General features: G+C 54.7%; 1 protein-coding gene across 3 annotated transcripts in view; it reads right to left on the reverse strand.

Moving 5' to 3' along the window:
- The window catches only part of CTBP2 (C-terminal binding protein 2), a 179,181-nt gene that overhangs the window by 10,550 nt on the left and 145,612 nt on the right, over positions 1 to 23,019 (reverse strand). For all 3 annotated transcript variants that reach the window (XM_011986426.1, XM_011986425.1, XM_011986424.1), the window contains 2 exons: positions 4,124 to 4,278; positions 3,735 to 3,879 (listed from right to left, as the gene is read on the reverse strand). In XM_011986426.1, coding sequence (XP_011841816.1) covers positions 3,735 to 3,879; positions 4,124 to 4,278 — 300 coding nt within the window. The remainder of the gene's footprint in view (positions 1 to 3,734; positions 3,880 to 4,123; positions 4,279 to 23,019) is intronic.

Consider the following 23,019-nt stretch of genomic DNA (forward strand, 5'->3'; position numbering starts at 1 on the left):
TGGCTCCCAGTTGAGCTCTCTGAGGCGGGGTGTGGTTGTTTGGGCACCATGTCAGCCCAGGTGAAAAGGTTCCCTCCTAATCTCAGGTTTGGGACCCCCTAGGAGAGTGCCTCTCCCAACAAGGGTTGCCCAAGGCACCGGGACAGGGCCACCTTTAAACCAACCCACGATTCCTCTATCAAGTCCTGAAGATTGGAGTGGGGACAGCGACCACCAAGGCAGCTTCTTGGGCTCTACTGGACAGGAAACAAGAGCAGTGGGCGCCGCAAACCCACTTTCTAGAGAGCTGCATGGCTGTCTCCCCAAGAGGGCCACCCCTAGGTCTAGGGTCTTGAGAGTGACCCCCTCAGCAGGACACAGAGCTCAGAGAAGGTGAAGCCACCGTGAGCAGGTCACCCACCCACCCAACGTGGCCACCGAGGGCTCCTCCGGGCCACAGACAACTGCCAAGGGAACAGTGTGGCTGACTGTGACTGAGGCCGACCAACTTTCCCACGAGCTGGATGCCAGCAGTCTTGCAGGAAACGGGCCTCGTTCATTTGAAATAGCTCAGCAGAGAAGCTGGGGCTTGATCATATGCCATGTTATTATTAGAGTCAGATAGACTGAGGCCGATGCCAGAGGTTGAAGACAATCTTTGGCGGTTGGGACAATTTGCATTCCTCGGGCGGGCTAAAGCCCAGCAGGGAGGCCCCGCAGCAGAATCACCCTCAAGGACACTGGCTCCGTGCTGCGGCCGGGGCTTGGCCATGCTGCCCGGCGTGAGCAGCAGCAGCTCCTCCTAGAACATGGGCTGATGCCAGCTGAGACCCCGCAAGGCCACCTGTGTAAAGGCCCCCGGGTGGGTGGGGCACAAAAAGGGAGGCTGAAGCAGGACATCCGGTCAGTCTTCTCACCGAACTTGGACATCCAGCTCCTCGGTTCCAGTGCTCACCAGAGTGCAGAGTCCCAGGACGGGGAGAGGGTGCAGGAGGAAGAGCTGCAGCCACTGCCTGGGATGGAAGAACCTTCCCAGCCCCGCTGCAGCGGCGCCACGGCCAGGAACCTCCATAACCTCACCGCCCTCTCGGAGGGAGCGTCTTAGCTGTCCTACAACGCCCCGTGGATGCAGCCTCCCTTCTGGACGAGTCAAGCTGATCCTTCAAGTGCCACACGATGGGCGGCTCTGATACTCACAGGCTGGGCCTCCCAGTGTCCATGGAGCCTGAAACACGGCACCAGAGAGGCAAGCTGCTTTGCTCTCACGGTCAGGGTCATGGTGCTTTCATCCCTTCAGGACTGCCACTGGCACGGGAACCAGATCAACCAGCTTGCTGGAGGCGGCGGGGGTGGGGAGGGGTGTAGGGCCTCTCGAGGTCTTCCCCTCGTGTCTTCCGTGTCTTCCTGGCTCGTGGGAAGAAGTGCAGGTGAGCAGCTTCCTCAAGGGCTGACTCTTGCCCGTCTTTCCAGAGCTGATGGCTCAGAACGTTGCGATCCCGGAAGGCTTCACCAGAGGCCTAGTGTGCTGCCTCGTCCAACATGGAGGGCCCTGTTTTCTGGGCCTGCCAGGGACCCCCTTTCACATCAGGAGGAGGGCCTGCCTGCAGCCACCTGTCGCTCCCAGCCCTCAGCACAAAAGGCCCGCTGACCGCATGATGTGGGCAATGCCTTCGGAGACAAAGGACGTCTGGACAGAGGCTCATTTTCCGCCTCCAGAGTCTACATTTGAAAAGTGCCCTTCAAAAGGGCCCCACAGATGTCTTCCAAGCGACCTTATCAGATGGGACCAGGATCAATGAAAATCCACCACTCACAGCCCTTCAACATTTTCCAAAACCGCAGTCCCTGGTCCTGGTCGTCTTCTGTGGGTCTCAGAACTCAGGGAACACAACCTCCCATCTCGGCCCTCCTGGGCCCCCCGTCATTGAGGCCCTGGTGCCTTTCTAGCCCCACTGCCCGTGTGGGGCCCTTCTAGAAATGGAGAAATAGAAAGTTCCACAGGCAAGGACCTACCCTCTCTCCCTGGAAAGCAGCTGCTGGTCCAGCCGAGGAAGGTGAGGGTCAGCACCCATGTGGGCCTGGGAGCTGGGAGGCGAGGGGCAGACGTGCTGGAGAAGCAAGAGGTGTGTGGGGACAAGGATTTGAGAGCCCCTGGCACATGAAGCTGTATTCTTCTCTGCTGTTCAAACTTGGGATTTCAGCTCTACCAAGAGCACAAAGGACATTTGTTTTCAAACAAAAATATCCTTGTTTGTGCCAGGGAAAGATGGAAAATTTTAGTTTATATTAAACACGCTTTTGAAGACTCACATCTTCCGGAGTGTCTTTGTTCCAATGGAGCGGCTCGGAAGGAAGCCATGGCTGGTAGCAAGCGAGGGGCGTGGGGACGGCGAGGGGTGGATGTGTGAAGCTGCTGCTTCCAGGACCCTAAGGGGTCTGGCTCTCAGTGACCCTCTCTCCTTCCCTGGCCTTTTGCTCTGGGATTTGCCTGTGGGGCGGCCCCACCCCACTGTGTCCCGACCCCTGTGAGTACATGGGCAGCTCCACCACGGCCCGGCTCCCCAGCCCTGCTCCTGACACCAAGACCCACTCAGTGCTTCTGGTACCCGGGTGCTGCCCCGAATGGCAGTGAGGGACTCAGCTAAGATTCCGACCCCAGGCTAGGGTTGTGGAGAGAAAGCTGGAGCCGATGGGGGTGGCCTCCCTGAAAACGTGGCCGGCGGTGCCCGAGGACAGGATTCAGACGTATGTTGTGCTCTGCTCAGAGACTATCTGACACCCAGCCCGTCCCGGACGCACCGGGGCCCGCTGGGGCCTCAGCCGATGGGACAGAGGTGGGGAAATGGCGCTCAGGCTATTCCTGGAGCACAGGAAGGGCTGTTCCGAGGCCAGGCTGCTGTCTGGACCACTGCGCCTGGGTTCCGAGTGGTTCTGAAGTATCCCTTAGCAGCCTCATGAATTTGGGGCACCTGAGCACTCATAAGGCAGAGTACAGCTCCCACTCCAAAGTGCAGGGGTAGCATGTTCCAAACACAGAGCAAGCACAGCGGCCACCTGGCCCTCTCCCGAGGACGCTCGATGACAGCAGTCTGCTCCTCGTGCCTCTGCACTCAGCCCTCATGGGCTCACACTGGGTGCCAGGCAGAGGCCCCTCAACACGGCCCCAGCGCCTGTGGCTGGGGGTGCAATGAGCAGCTTTGACGCCCCCAACTCCGGGATCGCGCCTGTGCCTCTGCTTTTCTTTGGAAGCCTCTGTCATCTGCTGTGTTGGGCAGGGGGTCTACCTTGCTTTGGTGCCGACCTGGGTCCGATGCTGCTAGGGCTGCCCTCCCAGAGCGGGAGGCCCCGTTCCTGTGGGACAGGGGTCTGGAGCTGTGTACCCAGCTGGGGTAGTTTAGGGGATGCACCCAGCAAGCGTGGTTTAGGGGACATGTGGCCAGTCGCATTCTCCCCTCTGGAGGTGGCACTGGGTGTTTCCAGATGGAGCCAGCAGCAGCTCGGTGCTGCCCCGAGGGCAGAGATGCATCATCACAGCCCAGCAGACCCCACACAGGAGCCACCAGGGACAATCCTACCTGCGCCATGTGAAGACAGGGCCGGCAAGGTGCTCCACAGCCCGGCCTGCAGGCAGCCACCTTGCTACAGCCAGAAGCGGCTGCTCCGTGGTCCCAGTTCCAGCTGCTTCTCCGAGCCCACCCAAGCAGGGCCCACGGAGCTCGCACAACTCCAGGCAGCCAGCGCTGCCTCGCACTCACCGAGCTCGCCGGCAGCCTTGATGTCCACGTTGTCGTAGCCACTGCCTATCCGCACGATCACTCTCAGGGCCTTAAACTTCTCCAGGTCCTCCCTGGTGAGGGTGATGGTGTGGTACATCATGGCACCCACGGCTTCGTTTAGAACCTGCGTGGAAACAGAGCACAGGGTCGGAGTCCCACCCCGGGCAGCCCACCGGCACCACTGGGCCTGGTCTCCTGGCCCTATTGCCCTTGAACCCGAGGCAGAGGAGTTCAGTAGGAAAGCAGGGAACAGAGGTTTTGGGGCCTGCTGGTGACTCGGGGCGACCTAAATGGGGGGATGCTGGGGAGGGCCGGGGAGGAAACTGCCCAAGGTCAGGGCAGCCCCTGGCCGGGCAGGGTGGGCCCACCTTCTCGTGGATTTCCTGTGTGGACTGCGCGTCACAGAAGGCCACAGTGGCCAGGTCCTTCAGGATGGGCATCTCCACAGTGCAGTCGCGGCCGTCCAGCAGCGCCACCAGGGGGCGGGGGTGCAGGGGGCCGTTCATGATCTGGGGGCGGATACCTGCAAGGAGGGAAGGGGTGAGCACAGTGGGTGGGTGGCTGGAGGGGCAGCTCCCCACTCATCACTGTGGGCAGGGCTTGGGCAAGTGAGGGCGGCGGAGCAGCGAGGGCCCCACCTCCACCCGCATCACCTCCCGGCAAGCCACTGTCACGAACAGGGGCCCCCATCCCCACTTCCGATCCACTTGCGGCTCTGGTTGGAGATGCACATGGCTGCTTCCCTGCCAGCAGACCACAGTCCCAAGAGCCTCAGGACCATGGGGCCCCGAGGCCAGCACAGGATAGTCCAGCACAAGATGGGCCCCCACGCCACGTGCCTCCCCACCTGCACCGGCACCAGCTGCCCTCGCACAATGTGACAGGGGGTAAGGCTTTCCTGGAGAGGCCCTGCATAAACAAGTGCCCTGGGCAGGCTCCTCCAGCCCTTCTCACCTGCGCTAGGTGGGAAGAAATGGTGAGTCTGGGGCAGGGAAGGTATGCCTGAGGGCAGGAGGCTTCTGGGGGCTCAGGAGAGCAAACTTCTCAAAGGACCACACAGCAAGCAGCTCTCTAGACAGGTCAGAGCCATCATATTAATCCTGACAGACTTCCTGGTGCTGCCAACAAGGTGAAGGGACAGCTGTGAGGGCAGAGGGGCAGAGGTGACCCCAGGAAGGGCCCCAGTGGTCCTTCCCACAAGTCCAAGTCCAAGTTCTCTAGCAACTTCATCTGGACCAGCAAGGCTGCATCTAGATGTTCAGCAGAGTGGTGGAAGGCCTTCACCTGCCACACCACAGATGCACTTCCTTGCGCCCCGTGCACACACAGGGCAGACACCCTGCAGGGCCCTCCCAGGACGCAGCGAGAGCCCCAGGGCCTCTTTTCTCTCACTATTCTGTGCAGCAAACCCAGCCGGCTCTGAAGACCTCAGAGACAGAGAAGCAGCATTTTCTCCAAGAGAAACTGCCCCCTTCAAATCCACCCTTGGATGTTGTAGGTCCTCCTGACCATCTGCCCAAACCTCAGATCTTCACGACCCACACCCTGGATACAAGAGAATGGCATCTGAGTTCCAGAGGTGCAATCCGCCGAGATGCCAGAAAGGGGCAATGTCTCTTTTCCTGTCAAATTAGAACTCTTCAACCTCAGATGAAAGCTCTGGGGCTCATCAAGCTTTCAGATGTCCAGATCAGCCCTGATGGCGGCCTTACATCCCTGTCCCCTCCCTCCCTCCCTCCCTCCCTCCCTCCGAGGCGGGCCGGTTCAGGCCGCTGCTCCAGGCTGGGCCCAGCCTGGTGACCCACCATGGGTAACCCAACCAGGAAGGTGCGACATTCCTGGAATCGCTGGCCTTTGACCACAAGGCAGCAGGCTCAGGCTCCCACAAACAAAAGCACGAGTCTTCTGCAAAGGCCAGCTTCATCTGTGTGGCTGCCACCTTCCAGCCCTAACCTCCTCAAGGGCTCTTGGTAGTTCCCAAGCTGGCCACTTGGTGGGGACGGTGATCGGGACCCCAGCCATGGGGGGGCTCCTGCTGGACCACCAGGGCTCATATTCAGTTAGCCACACACTCTAGTAAGGAGCCGAGGAAGAAAATCCCCCTCCACTGGAGCCTACGTCTTGTTAAGACTAGACACGGTGCTGGGGAGGGACGGCCCAGGGCACCCGCAACTGGGCCTTGGGACAATCGTCTCTTTGAACACAAAGTACAAAAAAGGCTTTTGTCCCAGCCTCAGAAGAATGGGCTGGGGGAGCCAGGGCCACAGCCAGCCCTGCATGGTCCCCAAGCTATGTGCAGTTCTCCTGCCACCCCTGGCTGGGAGAAATCGTAGTCCCTCTCAGCCCTGAGAGGCAGCCGCACCCGACGCTCAGACACCAAGGGCACACGTGCACCCAGTCACTCCTGCTGCTGCCCCAATGCCCAGGTCCCCAAAGCGGGGTGTCCGCATGAATCTGCACCAGGAAAACAGGACAGGGTGGGGGGAAAATAAGGCAGGGACGAGGGTCAACGCCCCCACGTCCTCGCCAGCCCACGACCCGTATGGGTGGACAGGAAGTATGCAGCAGAAAGCTGGACGCCCCCTTAGCTCATCCGCGGGGTCCACAACAGCACCGTCACCCGACAAGGAACCCGACACACATGGCTCCCACCTGGGCGCCTCTCTGCTGCTAAGAAAATGGTGCAACTGCCAAATTCCAAAAGATTCTTTCTCTTTCAGTAGACTCTTCCGGCCCCCTACTTGAGGTCTGAGGGCACAATCCTGTGGGGCCTGGCAGTCCTGGCCTCATCCCCCAGGCTATCGCTCCTGCAGGGTGAGGAACACCCCAACTTCACTTTCAGGGGTGCTGGCAAGATGGTTACTGGAGACAGTTCCTGATTATAAGAAATCCAAGCTGTCCACTAAACAGGAGCCACACAGGAAAACCACGCTGGGCGCAAGGTGGGAATCCAGAGCCGCCGATGCATCTGGGGAGCCTGAGAGGCCATTGTCACAAGATGTCCATCCACAGCATCATCAGTGCATGGATCCGTTACCAGGGTAACAAACTCCAGGTTGCCTAGCGATCGGCTTCCTCCCCGACACGCGCTGCCTTTCTCGTTGGTGAAACCCACCCTTTACCCTCCCTGATGGCCAGCACGCAGAGCATGCCTGAGGATGGCCCAAGAGACCTGTCCGAGGTCTGAGGCTCGAATCCTGGCAGCAGGTCCTTCATGGCAAGGTGGGAAAAGAGAAAAGCAAATGGGTTCCCATGCTGGGAAAAGATGCCGGGCACGACGGCCGGAGGTGGGGGGTTGGGAGTGGGTGAGGTGTCCTGCATGAGGTGCAGGGATATGGAGGCCACGGGAGACTCCCAGCCCTGAGCGCAAGCGCTTAGCTGGGACAGTGCCAAGGTTTGCTCTAGAAAGGAAAGCACCATCTCCCATGTGCTCCCTCAGTCCCAGAAGGAAACTGTCCACCTACACACCAGAGAATTTGGACTTAAATTCAAGCCCCTGCATGGCAGTCGCTGCCCCTACAGGCTTGCCTTGCCGGAGCCTGGGGCAGAGGTTCCTGGAATATCTCGTATGGAAGATCTCATATGGAGAGATGAAGGTGCAAACAGATCCCCCATCTTACCTCACACAGGATTCCTGACACCTGTTTCAGGCTTCTGACAATTTGAGTAAGTTTTTAACACATTAGGATGTAACTGACACATAGAGTAAGATTCATATACATTAAGATGGAACATGACCCTTTCAGGGATGTGGGGTCCCCAGGCCCAGTGGGGTGGGAGGATTGGGGTGCGAGGAGAAAGCCCAAGGCACACTAGGTAACGAGGGCTTCCTGAGAACTGGGCTTTATGATAAAAAGCCAAGGCTTCCAGTTGCTACGCCCAGCTGAAGGCCTTTTCCATGCAGACAGACGACAAGGCTGACAGGAGTCCTACAGCGCTGCTGTTCCTCCCACTTCACAGCCCAGGAATCAGAGCTCAGGGTGGCCCCGTACCATGGTGCGCAAGCACGAGGTATGAGGAAACACTTGGGGACAAGGCTCACAGGGCCCTGGTGCCCTCTATGTGCTATTCTTCCTTCCTACCATCTCCGACCAGTAAACCTGCCTTGTCCATTTCAGGACAGTTCCAGCTACAACTGGACACATCAGGGAAACGACATCAGTGCCTTCCTGTTGACAGCCTGCCCACATTAACTGTGTAGAGCACAAAGCCCTACCGGCTCCCCTGGTATCAATTACTATCTGGTTTCAGGCTTGCGTGTGCACCCGTGCGGCCCCGCCCCTCCATCCGGGATGCGCTGTGCACCAGCTCGTGGCCAGTATCGACGCCCATCCCTGGGCCTGGGATTGCTTAGAGGTGCAGCTGCAATAAATAATTGTGAAATGAGAGATGCTCAGTCAAAAACAAAGGCAACACCAGGCCAAGTTGCTGGAGTTTTGTGAACAGTAACCAGACACCTGGGAAAAGCCAAGTCCGCAGATCTCACAGATCCTAAGTCAGGGAGATCTCAGGGAGGATGCCGGGAGGATTTGGCGCTGGAAAACACTGCATTTCATTGTGGGGAGCTGCTGCTTTCTCGGATACAGGCGGACAGGCCTGGAGCTGATCTCCTGGCTCAGTACCATGCAAGGCAAATGGGATGTTCTCCTGAGCAGTCACCAAGGAGGAGGACTGATCCTGCCACAGAAAGCTGCCTGCAGTGTTTCTGAGACCCATTTTCCAGTCTTTCTAGACATTGTGTGAGCTAAGCCGACATCCTTTCAACAGAAATTCTCATTATTTAAAAATGATCTAAATGGGTTTCTGTTGCTTGAAGCTCAAGACAAACTACCCCAAGGGAAAGGTTTTGTTGCTTTCAGGATTTTAGGCTTCCACCCAAAGCAAAGCAGCTGCAATGACCATTTCTGACATACGAGGCAAAGGATGGCTCTGGCCTTTTTGTTTTTTCTTTTCTTTTTTTTGAGACAGAGTTTCACTCTTGTTGCCCAGGCTGGAGCGCAGTGGCACGATCTCCGCTCACTGCAACCTCTGCCTCCCAGGTTCAAGTGATTCTCCTACCTTAGCCTCCCAAGTAGCTGAGACTACAGGCACGTGCCACCGTGCCTGGGTAATTTTGTATTTTTAGTAGAGACAGGGTTTCACCATGTTGGCCACGCTGGCTTCAAAGCCCTGACCTCAGGTGATCCATCCGCCTCGGTCTCCCAAAATGCTGGGATTACAGACAATGAGCCACCGTGCCTGGCCGGCTCTGGCCTCTTTTTTACAACTCACTAGATTTTATAGAAGTTTCCTGACACCGCAGCAGTCTCAAGACACCGGTGCCACACTGGTGGGAGCTCAGGGTGGCAGTTCCCATTCCTGACAGGGGCTGCGGCTGCCCAAGGACAGACGTTGGCCACATACCCCAGGGTTGCCCCCATGAAACCCCTGCAGGTTGCAATCTTAGGGCTGACAGAAGCCGTCACATTCACGAGAAGAACCACTGCTCAGAGTCACAGCAGTGGCCTTGCAGGAGGGAGCCTCTGTGGAATGAAGGGAGTTGCTGGAATCTGCCAGGTGCCGTCACCAGCTGCCCTAACACAGATACTGTAAGAAGTACCTGGATCCTTCCACAGACGGGAGATCCAGGCAGGGCTTCCAAAGATCGCGACAGAAGGCGTCATTCAGAGTGCTGCAAGCAGCTCCCAGCTGTAAAAAGTAAAGAAGGTTCCTCTTCAAAGACTTTCCTCCCCGTCTAATTAGGAGGAATAAATAGTAACTTCTCTTAGAGGCAAAATGTATTCAAAGACCTGTGCTAACATTCTCAAATATCTGCTAGCCGTGGTAAGGAAATCAACGTACTTTGTGTTCTTAGCTCCCACAATTTAGCCTAAATATTTGCCCTGGCATGCTTATACCGGTCCAAGCAAGCATGAGGTCATAGCCTGTTTCTCTTCCTTATTTAAAATTTTTTTTTTTACCTTTCTCAACATTCCACAAGTTACTTCCTCCTTCCTTTGTTCCCTCTACCTTTGCCTCTTTTAAAAAGTTCTAAGTTGCTAACCAATCAGGACAAATACAGCATGTGAGGTCCCGTTCCAGCCAATGGAAACCGGACACAGCCACAGGGTGGACGCGTCAGGTCATAAATGGCCCTGTCTCCTTTGTTCGGTGTACTCGCGTGGCAAAACTGCTGGCAATTGTACCCTTTCTGCAGGAAATGAAAATGGCCTTACTAAATCAATTACATTTATGTTCAAGTGCTATTTCTTTACGGCACCGAGGAACAAACATTTCAAACACAGCCAAGCCATTCAAGGCTTCATCAGCCCCTATGACCTACAGGTGGCCTGGGAGGCAGGAGAGCCTAGTAGCCGGTGTGGCTCCCAGCCTCATGCACAATGATCCAGGTAGAAAGAGGAGACAAAACCACACAAACTCCAGAGGCCGGGGTGGGACAGGGAGGGACCCAACAGAGCTGTACATGAGGCCCCGCCTGCCTCCAAGGAAGCCCCACTTAATATCCCACCAATCCCACCACCCTCAGAAAAGCTTCCTCTTAAATGCAGCCTGTTCCCCAACTAAATGGCCGCTTTCTGCAATGCAGCATGACCTGATCCTCACTGGCTAAGCTCAGCAGACCTGATTTCTAGAAAGCCAGACACAGAATCAGAACTAAGGTCTGCTAAGAGTATTATTTCAGAGGCTTGGGTTTCTACAATATTAAACTGAAAATTGTGACAGGGCCAAGCTGGGGGCCAGATACTGATGCTGGGACATACGCAAGTGCCTCTCAGACACTTGGCATTAAACTTGTAAACACAGCTGCCTCAATGGGTCTACAGGCCAGCCCAGCACACAGGGCTGTGGAGCTCTGAGTAGGGGAAGGCGGTCTGTGGGAGCCTCGTGTTGTCAAGGTAAGAGATGCCTCCCTTGCTTTGTAAACATGTTTAACCACGTTATAAAAGCTGTTCTAAACCGTCAGACGTGGGATCTAAACAACAACAAATGTTCTGCAGTTGGCTGATCTGGAATGTGAGCAAGCCACGGTGACTCCCCCTCCTTGTGCCCCCAGCAGCCGGGAAGGTGCCCGCCCCCACGGCAGCTGCAGAGAAGACTGTGGGAAACAGGCATCTCCCTTCTGCCTTTCACAAGAAGGACCACAGGAGCAGGTTGCTGATGAGCCGGTGGCTCCAGGAGCAGCTTCAAGGCATGATTTGGAAGAAAATCTGTGTTGCTAAGAGTGGCACTATTTTAAGGTTAAAAAAAAAGAAAAAAAAAGAAAGCAACTGCTATTGGAAATCTCAGCTTTGTTTCTACGTTGTTATCTGCTTTTTCATTTGGCAAATGGGCTTTCTCTCTGAGTTGTTTCTGGGAAGCTGTCCCAATGCTGCGTCCACTTCCTTGCCCAGCTTCCCAGAGGCTGCGATTTCATTTTACAGTCTCAGTCATGTATAGGTAGTATGTGCTCCCCTAGAAAGGAGAACCCAGTCCTCAAGTTTTAAGTGTCACCTGACACCCCCAACAGATTGCCCGGCTCATGTGCACACACCTCCTCCCACCATGCAATGCAAATGCACAACACTTATCTCTCTTTCTGCATTCATGGCAGACATCACTAATCGATCCCCACATTCTTCCTGAAGCCAGGACCTCAGCCCTGTAGTGGCATCACACACACCAAGCTGCTGAAGACCTGGCCCAGCTGAAAATGATTTAACTCAACCTTGGACAAGGACTAGCCTGAACCAGGCACTGGAAGACAGAGTGAGGAGAGAATGAGAGAGCAGCGTGGTATAAAGTGAGTGCCGGGGAATTTAAAGAATGAAGTACACCTTCTAAAGTTAGAAACTGGTGATGGCTGTGCCGTCACTGTGTACATCCTTAGCAGCTATAGGGATTATCCATATTTTCTCCAGTGAGGTACAATCGGGTAGGAAAAAGCTCGCAATCTGCTGCATATTCAGCCAGCGCACTCCTCACACTGAGAACACCAGGAGCTTAGTCTTCCAAAGTTGGGCTCTTACTTGCGAACAATTTAAAAGGGTTTATGGCAAAGGGTTCATGTGAATTATCCCTCAAGTTCCCCCTGCCTTTCTGTAAGGAGGAAAAGACTGAGTGTTGGGAAATCCAGCTTCACCAGGGCCTCTGAGCACCCAGGGGCTGTGCTGTTTAGGGTGCCCCACAGCAAGTGGGCTCCCCAGAAGGCTGGAGATGCCCCGTGGGGAACCTAGCTTTAAACTCCTCCTCGGCTTCTGAGTTTGGCATTCTCTGCAAAGTCAGCTGGAGGTTTGGTGAAGAAATGGCCACAGGAACACCTTCATAAATAGATTTGCTTCTTAAATAAAACATGTATCTGAATGAGTCACAATGTGACATGTGAGAGGCTCCCAGGTAATCTCCCTTGTAGCTCAGGTGACAGCTGGACACAGAGCTGGCGAGGCAGGAGGCTCCAGGTACCCCTGTCTTTATCCAGCCAGTCAGGTGCAGTCTGCTGCTCCCCAGAGCCTGGGCCATGTTCTCTGGCCCCCAAAAGCTTTCTGGGTGATCATGTTAATAACCAGGAGTATGTGTGGCATCTTCCACGGTTGGAAAGAGATGTCTAGAACCACACTATCAAGTTCAGAAAAAAACACAAAATACAAACCCCCTGAAAACAAAGCTCGTCTACAACCCTAGAAAGACAAGCACGTGCAGCCACTTCGACAGGTTCTCGGCGCCCCCGGGGAAGCTGCAGCCCGCACCCTGCAGTGTCCGCGCCATGCTGAACAGAGGAGCACGGGGCCCTGAACACAGGAAAGTGACAGGTATTTTCTCGTTTTGTAACACAGCTTAAAATAAAAAAACCAAGAGTGACGTTAGGTGCTTGAAAGTGTTATTAGGCACTGGTAGCTTTTTGGAAGCCCAACACTGTCCTGTTGGCTGACTCTGGTGTTGAGTGTTCGGGCTCCGTCACCTTCACTTATCCCTGGGAGCAGCTCACGTTCTGGGGTGAATTTTTGCCCTGAGGAAGCAGGTGCCATCCACCCGGGGCAGATCCAACCACCCCACCCAGCCCGTGTGAATGCAGACACTGCTGACTCACTGGGCCTGAAAGATCCGTAAAGGGACATCACCAAAAACGGTGCCTTAGAAGGCATTCCCACAGCGAAGCAGCCAAGGACGTGAGGCTCTGCTTCTATTTTTGGTGAGACGCGCTACGTGTGCGAGATTTCCCCAGTGTCCCAGCCTCACATGGGTGGTCCCTGGGCTCTAGGAGGGAGGACAGGATGTGGGGATAGAAGTCGGAGCAACAGTCAAGCTGGAGGAGCAAGGAGTGAGGATTCTGGCTTCCCACTGGGTGAGGCTCTGCAACATACCCTCCTGCTTCCCAACACGGGGACGGTCCCTGCAGGGACGGGCAGTCAGGATCTTATGCACAGGATGGGGACACTCTCAGCCACCACTCTGGAGGGGAACACACATCATCTGAGTGCCCTTTCCAATAAACAGTTCCGGTGGAATCTTTCAGGACTACTTGTTCTCTTCCTGCCGGCACGCCAAGGTCAGATGTGCCCTTGGGTCAGACCCCCCACCTGCCTGTGCCTCTGCACACTCCGCTCATGTGGCTGCTCCTCCAAGCCTCTGTGGAAGAGATGAGCCTCAGGGCATCGCCAAAGACTAAATTGTTTTTCTTCCTTTGAGATGGAGTCTCACTCTATTGCCCAGGCTGGAGTGCAGTGGCGCGATCTCGGCTCACTGCAACCTCCGCCTCCTGGGCTCAAGTGATTCTCCTGCCTCAGCCTCCCAGACAGGGTTTCACCACGTTGGCCAGGTAGGTCTCAAACTCCTAAACTCAGGTGGTCCGCATGCCTCGGCCTCCCAAAGTGCTGGGATTACAGGCACAAGCCACCGTGCCCGGCCAAAAGACTAAATTTTAAGAAGCGCAAACCTTCCAAGGACAAAAAGGGGCTCCCCTGGGACTATCTGTTCACTCTGGTGAACTCACTCATCAAAGCCAGGACTGGCTGGTCCACCTAACTCACTCCCGCCTGGGAGCTGCCCGCCTCGCCTCTCCAAGCTGCTGGCCAGCAGCAAAGAATGCTATGACTATGACGAGGGCTGTGAGGTCAGCGATGGGCCTTCTGTCCCGAGGGTGGCAGCTGCCAGCATGTGGTTCCAGCCCACTGCTCTTGAACGATGAGATTCTCAATTCAAGGGCCCAAGCTCCGAGTTGTGAGGTGGTCTGGAGCCTGTTGGAAAGACCACCGAGAATGCCCACCGTCTGCTCCGTCTCACCTGTAATGAAAATCGGCTGCCTGTAGCCAAAGGGCCGCCTGGGACACCCCCACTTCACATACCCTGTGTGGGCAGGTGCATTCTGTGCCACAGCAGTTAGACACACACCAGACTTTCCCAGGATGTGCCTGGAAGCTGGGGAAATACCTGGAAATGCCTGAAGTTGTAAAATACAAGTCTGGAGTCTGGTGCCTGGCCCACTGCCGTCAGCCTCTTTTCCTCAATTGGTTTTCAATACTTTATTGCAGCAATAAAATCACCTATGCACCCAAGAAGGCAAACACACGAGGAGTCGAGTTTCAGGTAATAAAGGGATGGTAAACAGTCAGCTCTTTATACCATACGCTGGGCATCATGACCATGGAATAGAGCCTGTCCCATTTAGAAAGATGGTCACGGTCACTTCTGTTGCACCCTGCAGACAACCCTGTGCCATAGACGCTGCCATTTCCCCAGCAGGTAATGGAGACTGAGAGGTGGGTGGAACTTGCCCAGGGTCACACAGCGAGTAAGGGATGGAGTCAGGACTCAAACTCAGGCCTGACACCAGAGACCAAGCATGCCACCCCAGCGCCCACCGCACTGCAAACCACCTGTTGGATTGGTTCAACTCAACAAGCTCTGGACACCGGATAGACAGACATCATCAGGCCTGGCCCCGGAAACAGACGGGTGACCTTGCCTCGGCAGGCTGAGGTAGGTCTTAAAGTTCTCTCTTTTACTGCGGGAATGTGATTGTTCCATCTATCAACCAGGCACACAAAATCAAGAACCAAGGGCCTGCGGCTCTTCACACGAGGCATGTGCTGTTTCCCCCCGGGTGTCTCTCTGGATCTTGCAGCCTAAAAGAGGCATCATTGTGGTAACTGTCATCAGAACCACGGAGAACAGAAGGACGCATCCAAGCAAGTCCAAGACGCCACAGGATAGCAACTTGTGTGTGCTGGCCCCACTTCCCAAGCCGGATGCAGGGACACATGGTCCTTGTCACAGTGTCCTACTGCCCCAGCAGGCATTCATGGCCCTGGTGATAAGAAACCTTGTCCTAACCTGGACAACACAGTGAAATCCCATCTCTACAAAATTTACTGGGTGTGGTGCCACATGCCTGTAGTCCCAGCTACTTGGGAGGCTGAGGCAGGAGGATCCCTTGAGCCCAGGAGTTCAAGGCTGCAGTGAGCTATGAGTGTGTGACTGCACTCCAGCCTGGGTGACAGAGTGAGACTCGGCTCTAAAAAATTAATTGAAAAAACAAACACCTGATCCAAGAAATGGATCTATGTCAGCTTGGCCCTCAACACTGGCCTCTAAGAGGGTTAATGCGAGATTCAATGCACACGAGGTTGACCTTCCTTACAGGAAGCAACCTCTCGGGGGCCTCCCTGGCAAGTGGCCCAAATGCTCTGTGCCTCAGATGCCTGACCCCGTGGGCCTCTGGCCAGGCAGGGCTTGCCGAGACGGGAACACCAGGCCTCCAGAAAGCACTGACTTGGAAGGAAGCCCCTCCCCTAAAGTCTCGGGAAGAATGAGCTTGGGGAGCTGAGTTTCACCCAGTTCTGAGTCGTGGTGCCTAAGACCAGTGACCATGGCTGCTCAGAATCCAGGCTCTCTCTCTGAGCCACCAGCAGCCGCTTTGGCGGGTAGGGACACCCTTCTGTCCTTTTCAGTAGTAACTGGAGAGAAGGGCCAAACATCAGGTCTCACCCCCAAGAGAATAAAAACCAAGAAAAGTGAGCGTTCGTCAACCCAAGCTCCCCACACCAGGCAGTTTTCCTAGAAGATACTCTGCGGCGTGGAGGGTGTTTACCAGCTACCACATATCTATTTCCTTGGGTAGAGAAAAAAAATGTGCTCCACATCCCTCGACAGACGGTCTGAGTGACCAGAGCCCGAGGGAGCTTCATAGAGCAGTGCGGGGGAAACCTCCGTGGTCAATCCCGCTGTGATTGTTCGGAGACTCACTTCCCAGGCAGCGGATTCATGGTGCTAGACAACCAGCCAGCGAGGTGAGACACCCTGCTTGCCAGGAAGTGACCAACACAAAAGAAAGAACTACTCATCCCTGCCCAAGCAAGGCCATTAGCTTCTCTACGAGTCCTGCATTGTCCCCAGAAGAGCCATGGCCCAGATGGAAAAGCAGCATTGCTGGTTTTCATATCAAGGCAAAAATCAGTGGCAACCCCACAGGCCACAAGCAGGAAACGTGACGTCTGTTCTCGAAACGGAGCCTTTGCTGTGCGGTCCCTGGTATGGCCCGGCCATCCTCCCCTGCCCTGCTGGGGCCACAGCCGGGCTCCCAGGGTCCCCAAAGCACTTCCAAGAAGGCGCCTTGCCCACCCGCTGCGTGGGCACTGCTGGTGGAGGTGTTGGGTGAACAGTTCTCAAGTTCTAAAAATGTGCCCCTGACAACAACAGAAGGGGATGTTTGAGAAAAATAAGAGAAAATAGAGATGAGAAAAGAACGAATGGTTGCCAGAGGAATCTAGCCGAGAGGCCAGCTGCTGCACGCTCCCTCACCGGCCACACTCGAGGCTGGGTGCTGGGCTGGTGGCGTGTCCAGTGTGGGCACGCACGAGGCCAGGTGAGATTCTGCAGAAATCTAAAAAGGCCACAGGCAACCCAGAGATGGCACGGGACGGTCCAGCCTGACTTCTCACTGTGTGGAAGTTTGACAGCGCCTACTATGCGCTGGGTACCAGGGTCCCTGCACCTCACAAAAGGGCTCTAAGCACCACCCGGGGTGACAGGGGGAAGTGGACGGTCAGAGTGCAGCGAGGTCGGGTCCCGATCAGGCTGAGGAAGGCCATGAGGCCGCGCCCACCCTTCCCAGTGCCCCAAGGGACTTTCCCTCCAAGGTACAGGAAGTAGCAGCAACCAGGAGGGCAAATGCCTTGGATGTTCCATAAACCCACAGCAAGCCGAGCGCCACCGCCAAGTTCCAGGGGTCACCATCAAGTCCTGCCCGAGGGGACGGCTGCCCGTGAGTGCCGGGACCAGGAGCCCTCTGGATGGCTGCCCCGGCTGCTGGCTTCTCCCTTGGAATCAGATGGACCAATTCCACCAGTGCCCCAGAGAAATGAACAACACGTCCTCTGGCAAAAGGACCCTGAGTAGCCCGTAGCCTGGCAGTGCCAGTCTTAATTTTCTCACCATATTTCTCAGGCTGAATGTCCACAAAAGCAAAATAACACCCTCCTCCTTAGCTATGGCAGCCAAGGCTGAGACGGGAGAGGGAGAAGCCTCACGCTCGCAGCACACTCTTGTTTTGCGAGTGGTCCTAAAACCCAAGAGGAAAGAGATCAGCAAGGACTGCTGTCCGGCAGGCCAGGGGCCAAGAGCGCTGTGCCCAGGCCCAGCTCACAGCCAGGAAGTGAACATTCTCAGCACAACAGCTGGCTGGACGCCGCCTCCATTCTTCTTTCTTCTCTTTTTCTTAAAATCTAATAACTTCTACAGCATCCTAGGCTCAGAGCCCAGTTTACAGGAAAACACTAGAACCCATCACAAAGGCATATTTATTCCTTCATATAAAAAGCATCTAATAGGCAAATCCCCAGTGGGGAAATGTGTTGGGTTGAGAGGTCAGAGGTCAGCTCTAAGCACTGTGGATGGAAGGGGAATGGACTGGCCTGCGCTGGGCAGTTGGTGCCAACATTCAGCTCCGCAGGCAGAGCTTCCTTCCACCACGAAAAATCCCTGAATGCAATCCCTTAATGAGGGATTGAAGAGGAGAAGAGGAGGTGGGAACCCCGAGGGAAGTCAGTGCCAAAGAACAGCTGACTGCACCAGCCAAGTGCAAGAAGAGCTTAACAGCTTCAACTAGGATGAGGCCCTGGTGAAATTCGAAGGTGACACGCAGGAGGCTGTCGAAGGGCAGCGGAGGAAGGTGCTGAGGAGCAGGGAGGTAATGCCAGAAAGAAACTGCAAACTAGCGCTGATGCCGCTTCTTTGGAGAGGCAATAAAGGCAGGAGAAACTCACCTCTGCTTCTGAGCAACGGGTTCATCGGTCCCATCTTACACAGTGTGATTCTTCTACGTGATGGGTTTCCCTCTTTCTTTGGTTGCTAGGAAGCTCAGAGCAGAATTCCCATCTATCCTTGTGTACAGGACTGCAGGGGACGCTGTGTTCTGGCCCCACCACCCTCCCTCACCTTTTCCTACATTTACTTTTCCATTTATTAAAACTTTACCGTTGTGTGTGTTACAGCCGTTCCCAAGAGCTAGCTTAAATCCTCTTAGGTCCAAAGAACATTTTACATTCCATTTAATCACACAGAAGAATGGCGTTCGCTCTTCACTGGGAGAATTAATTCCCTGAACTCTCCCAGGCAGCAGCATGATCCAGGAGAAGGAATTTGGCCCTGCAGTCAGAGCAGCTCGGATGCAGGTGTGGTCTTGAGGGCAGCAGCTGGAGCCAGGCAAGCACCAGCAGGTGCGTGTGGAGCCAGCTGGGGGCCCTGAGCTTGCCGTGCACACAGCTCTGGTGTGAAGCAGTTCTCAGAGCCCTGGGGGCAGGTGGGGTGGGCACCATCACCCCAATGTTACCCATGGGAAGCGAGCCTCAGAGCCCATCATGACTCCTGCTCCAGAGCCTGTCATGACTCCTGCTCCAGAGCCTGTCATGACTCTTGCTCCAGAGCCCAGCCACTTTGTCCTGTTTCCTCTTGCTGACACAGACCTTGGCTTCCAGCTCGGACTGGTGACTCCTCCCCAAGTGTATACCATTGTTGACTTCCCCTTGCTGTGGTAAGGCACTGTGCCTGGGGATCATCATGGCATGGGCCACATCCTGCTGTAGGACTCAGGGTAGGGGGTGAACCTCTCTGTGCCTGTCAGAGGAAGAATGTCCAGAGTTTTCCTGGGATTTCAGATGGGGGATCATCCTTGTCAAATGCTCCACAATAGGCCAGGTGCAGTGGCTCACGCCTGTAATCCCAACACTTTGGGAGGCTGAGACAGGGGAATCACCTGAGGTTAGGAGTTTGAGACTAGCCTGGCCAACATGGAGAAATCCCATCTCTACTAATATAAAAATCAACCAGGTGTGGTAGTGAGCATCTGTGGTCTCAGCTACTCGGGAGGCTGAGGTTGCAGTGAGCGGAGATTGCTCCACTGCACTCTAGCCTGGGTGACAGAGCAAGACTGTCTAATAAAAAACAAACAAACAAACAAGCAAAAAAAAAAACAAAAAAAAAAAGCTCTACAATAGTGACAAATCTTAATATTTACTGAACTCAGTCAGGGCCCTAGATTCTCTCAAGGCTGGTTTCCCCTACCTTGGCCCTGGCAAAGGGGCAAGAGGCACATTCCATGGGCCACCTGGGTAGGTGCACCCCACCAGTCCTGAGGAGGCACCATGTTCATATCTAGCTGGTATTGCGGACGCGCTCCCCGCCAACCCCACTGGTACCCCACACAACTGCATTTGGAGACCAGGCGTCAGGGTTCCTACTGTTGCCCCTTCTGGTGGAACACACCCAGGGTACTAACTCAGCCACAGTCTTCTCCCTCAAATGGTCACACAGCTGCCCCATGTACCAATGACATTTGCAAACCCTCCTGGGATGAGTTCTCCAAGGGGCTGCTCACCCTCTCGATGGGGACAGGTGTTTCTAGGTTGGATTTTTTGCTCTCCTAACAATTTGGCAAAAGTTGTTTTATTCACATGCTGAAAGCTGCTGTTGGGCTAAATTTAACTACAGTGTACCTTCCTGTTCCTTCAGCAGTTCCTCCCTCCCACTGGAGGGGGCAAGAAAAGTGAACGGAGGCTAGTTTTTTTTATCCTTTATGTAAAAAACAACTAGAAAGCCCTTTGTTGAAGCCAGCCTCAGAGTGGGGAACACACACCTGACAACAGCACGTTTAATTACACTCGTTTCTACATCGCTAACATGGGCTAATTAGTTATGGATTAAAAAAACAAAACAAAACAAAAAAAACCCTCTCCCACGTATGAGCAAGGAATCTGTGAAAAAGCTTTAGAATTCTTGCTTCATATGCTCTTAGGGGTAAATACATTTGTGCCAAACACCTGAAAAGCTTTCCTGTTAATATATGTTGACTTTCTCACTTAAAAAAAAAATACGTCTCTCTTCCTTAGAATGTTAGTTTCCAAATGTAAGAAGTCTGGCGTGAAGCTCTACTTTTGCTCTACCCAGCCCAGCTCTCCACAGCTCAGCTTCTGCAAAGCACAAAGCAAACACTGGGACAACCGGCTGAATGGGACCCCTACCTCACACCATATGCAGAACTTTACTCAAAGTAGATCAAGACCTCAATGTCAGAGCTGAAACTGTAACATTCCTGGAGGAAAACATAAGACTGTATCTTCATGACCCTCGATTAAGCAATGGTTTCTTAGATGTGACACCAATGGCATAAGCAAAGTAAATACATAAGACTCCAAATTAAAATTTTCATGCTTCAAGGACTCTATCAAGAAACTGAAAAAAACAACCACAGAACGGGGGAGAAATATTTCCAAACTGTGTGCCTGACACCAAAAAGCCTGGGCCCCATGACCCAGGAATTCTGACCCTCAACTCAAGCACTGAGGTTGACAGAGCTGAAATGTGACTTGTGGAGCCCCAGGATGGACACCAGACACTCAAGAGCAAAGACCACATTTGAAAGTAGAGTTAAAGCAAAATAGCGTAGGGGACCGTTGGTTCTTTTTATGGCCAGGTGAAAATGGGGCCACTCACCTGGTCTGTGGAATCTGCTCAGGTACTTATGCCCTTGGCTCTGCAAACCTTCCAGGAAAATATGAACTGTACCTCGGCCAAGATCAACAGCTTTTAAAGATTCAGAGGAGCAATAATCCCTGGAGGGGTTTAGGAGGCCCTGAGCTTGGCAATGCACAGAGCTCCAGGTGTGATGTGGTTCTCAGAGCACTCAGTGGGGGCAGGGGGATGGTGTGGGGACCGCACAGTCACACAAAACTATTATCTAGAAACTGAAGCTATGACCCCATGACCTGCTTCCTAGAAAGCAGAGGGTCCCCTGGTCAAGATCTCCCTACTCCATGTGGAACCGTTTTCGAAACCAGAAGATGGAACGCCCCTATAGACATGAGGAGGCCAGTCAACGCGGGCCCTGTGGAGACAGACAGAAGAGGGTCTGGTGACTGGAATGCGGGCACAGCTGGCCACGGTCCCAGCAGCAGTCTTGGCTGACACGGTCTGCCATGAAAACATGGGTCAATTCCTTCAAACTAACAGCAAGCGCCGACCTCACTCACCACCTGCTCTGAGTCCTGCACCATGCCCAGCAGAAATCGTTTGTCGACCTCTTCCCCCTTGGAGCCCTCCAGATGCGGCCAGGAGCCCAGCCTGTTAGGCAGAAGGCCTGAGACTTGCAACCCCAGTCAGCTGATGCCAAGCACCCACGTTACTCTCTGGCCAGACTCCTGGTCCAATCACCCACATACCAGCGCGGAGGACACACTCTGTGCAATGTGGGCTTATAGAAAATGCCCAGATACCCACTTTTGAAAAAAGACTCACTAAGCTTTAACAAGACAGAGGCCTAGGACAGCAGCCTTTGCACCAAACTGAGGACCACAGCGGGGCTGTCTAGTTGTATGGGTGTGGTTCACCCCATGTCCTCCATGGACAGAATGAAATCCACACCCAAGGGGTCAGAGGAAGTGCTGTGAAGGAGGCAGAGCTGGGGGACAAGTCTGGCCCCCGAGACCCCAAGGACCTCAGCAGTCCTGTGTGAGAAGAGGCCAAGGGTCAACCACAACAAGAAAAGCACCATTCCCTGCTGAGGCCAGGCAGCTCCAACCTCAACATGCAAGCACTCTCTTCCTTCTCTGCTCACTGCTCTCCCAGAAGCACAGGAAGCAGGTTCAAGACCTACCCCCTTTGACAGACATAGAAATAGAAGCACAGAGAACTCAACACACTTGCCCAAACACAAAGCAGGCGGCACTCCTCCGGGACATGCATTCAACTACTTTATGCTCCTGGGCTGAAATCATATTCCTGGGGTCCACAGCACGTCCAGGAGCCTGAAAGGGGACCAAGAAACCCAGTCTCAGCCTAGCAGAATGAGCTCCATGAACAAAGGGCGAGGCCAGGTTCAGGCACTCACAGAGTTCAGTCTGGTAAGGGGGGCACACCAAGATGCGAATACTTCAGGGCAGCAACGGGAGGGAGGGATGATCACTGATGCTCTGCAAAGAAGGCAGAGGGTGATCTGGCAAGTTCACAAGAAGGGCTGGGAGGCTCAGGAGGTCAGGCATCAGCCACAACCAGGGCCTCAGAGGCACAGAGGCCAGTAGCAGCTGACTTGCCTAGGGGCACCCTGAATGCAGAGAACACCGGGCCATGAAACCCAATGACTGATCAAGTACAAAAGCCAAAGGGAAGACCCGCAGAGCTCACTGATGTCGGGTGTGTTCACTGTTTTGCTGGAAAAGGCTGAGCTGTCAGCACCTGGGAACCGTTCAGCTCCTCTTGGATTTGGAAGGGAGGCCGTGCCGAGGTTCTGGCTCTACCAGGCCGGGGTGGGGCAGAATCCTGGCTATGTGGCTCCATAATGTTGTAATGTTTTGACTATGCAGGTATAGATTACTTTGCAAGAAAAGAGATGCCACAGGGAGTCTCAAAACACCAGTCAGGCCCTTAGCTGCCCTTGCACATGACAGCTCACGCACACACTTCCATCTGCCCCACGCCAGCCTGGGCGGTGTCCTCTCCCCTGGCCCCAGTCTGGCTGCGGTGCTGAGCTCCGCCCTCCTCTCCTGCATCCCTGCCAGTGCACACACATGCGCTGTAGGGATGCTCTTCCAAGCACAGGAGTGGCCAGGCAGCCCTGGAGCTCCAGGTGCTCCACAGGCCCCATCCTGGTCCCTGCTATTCATAGTCACAGTAACTGTCCTTTTATTAATTGCCTTTCCTGGCCCCCAGACCAGAAAGCACCTGAACACAAGCCTTGGGTCTTGCCCACCTGGGAGCCCCAAACATCCAGTCACAGGCCTGGCACATAGCAGGGGAGAGG

Source organism: Mandrillus leucophaeus, unplaced genomic scaffold (genome assembly GCF_000951045.1).
Source record: "Mandrillus leucophaeus isolate KB7577 unplaced genomic scaffold, Mleu.le_1.0 Scaffold299, whole genome shotgun sequence".
Classification (NCBI taxonomy): Eukaryota; Metazoa; Chordata; class Mammalia; order Primates; family Cercopithecidae; genus Mandrillus; species Mandrillus leucophaeus.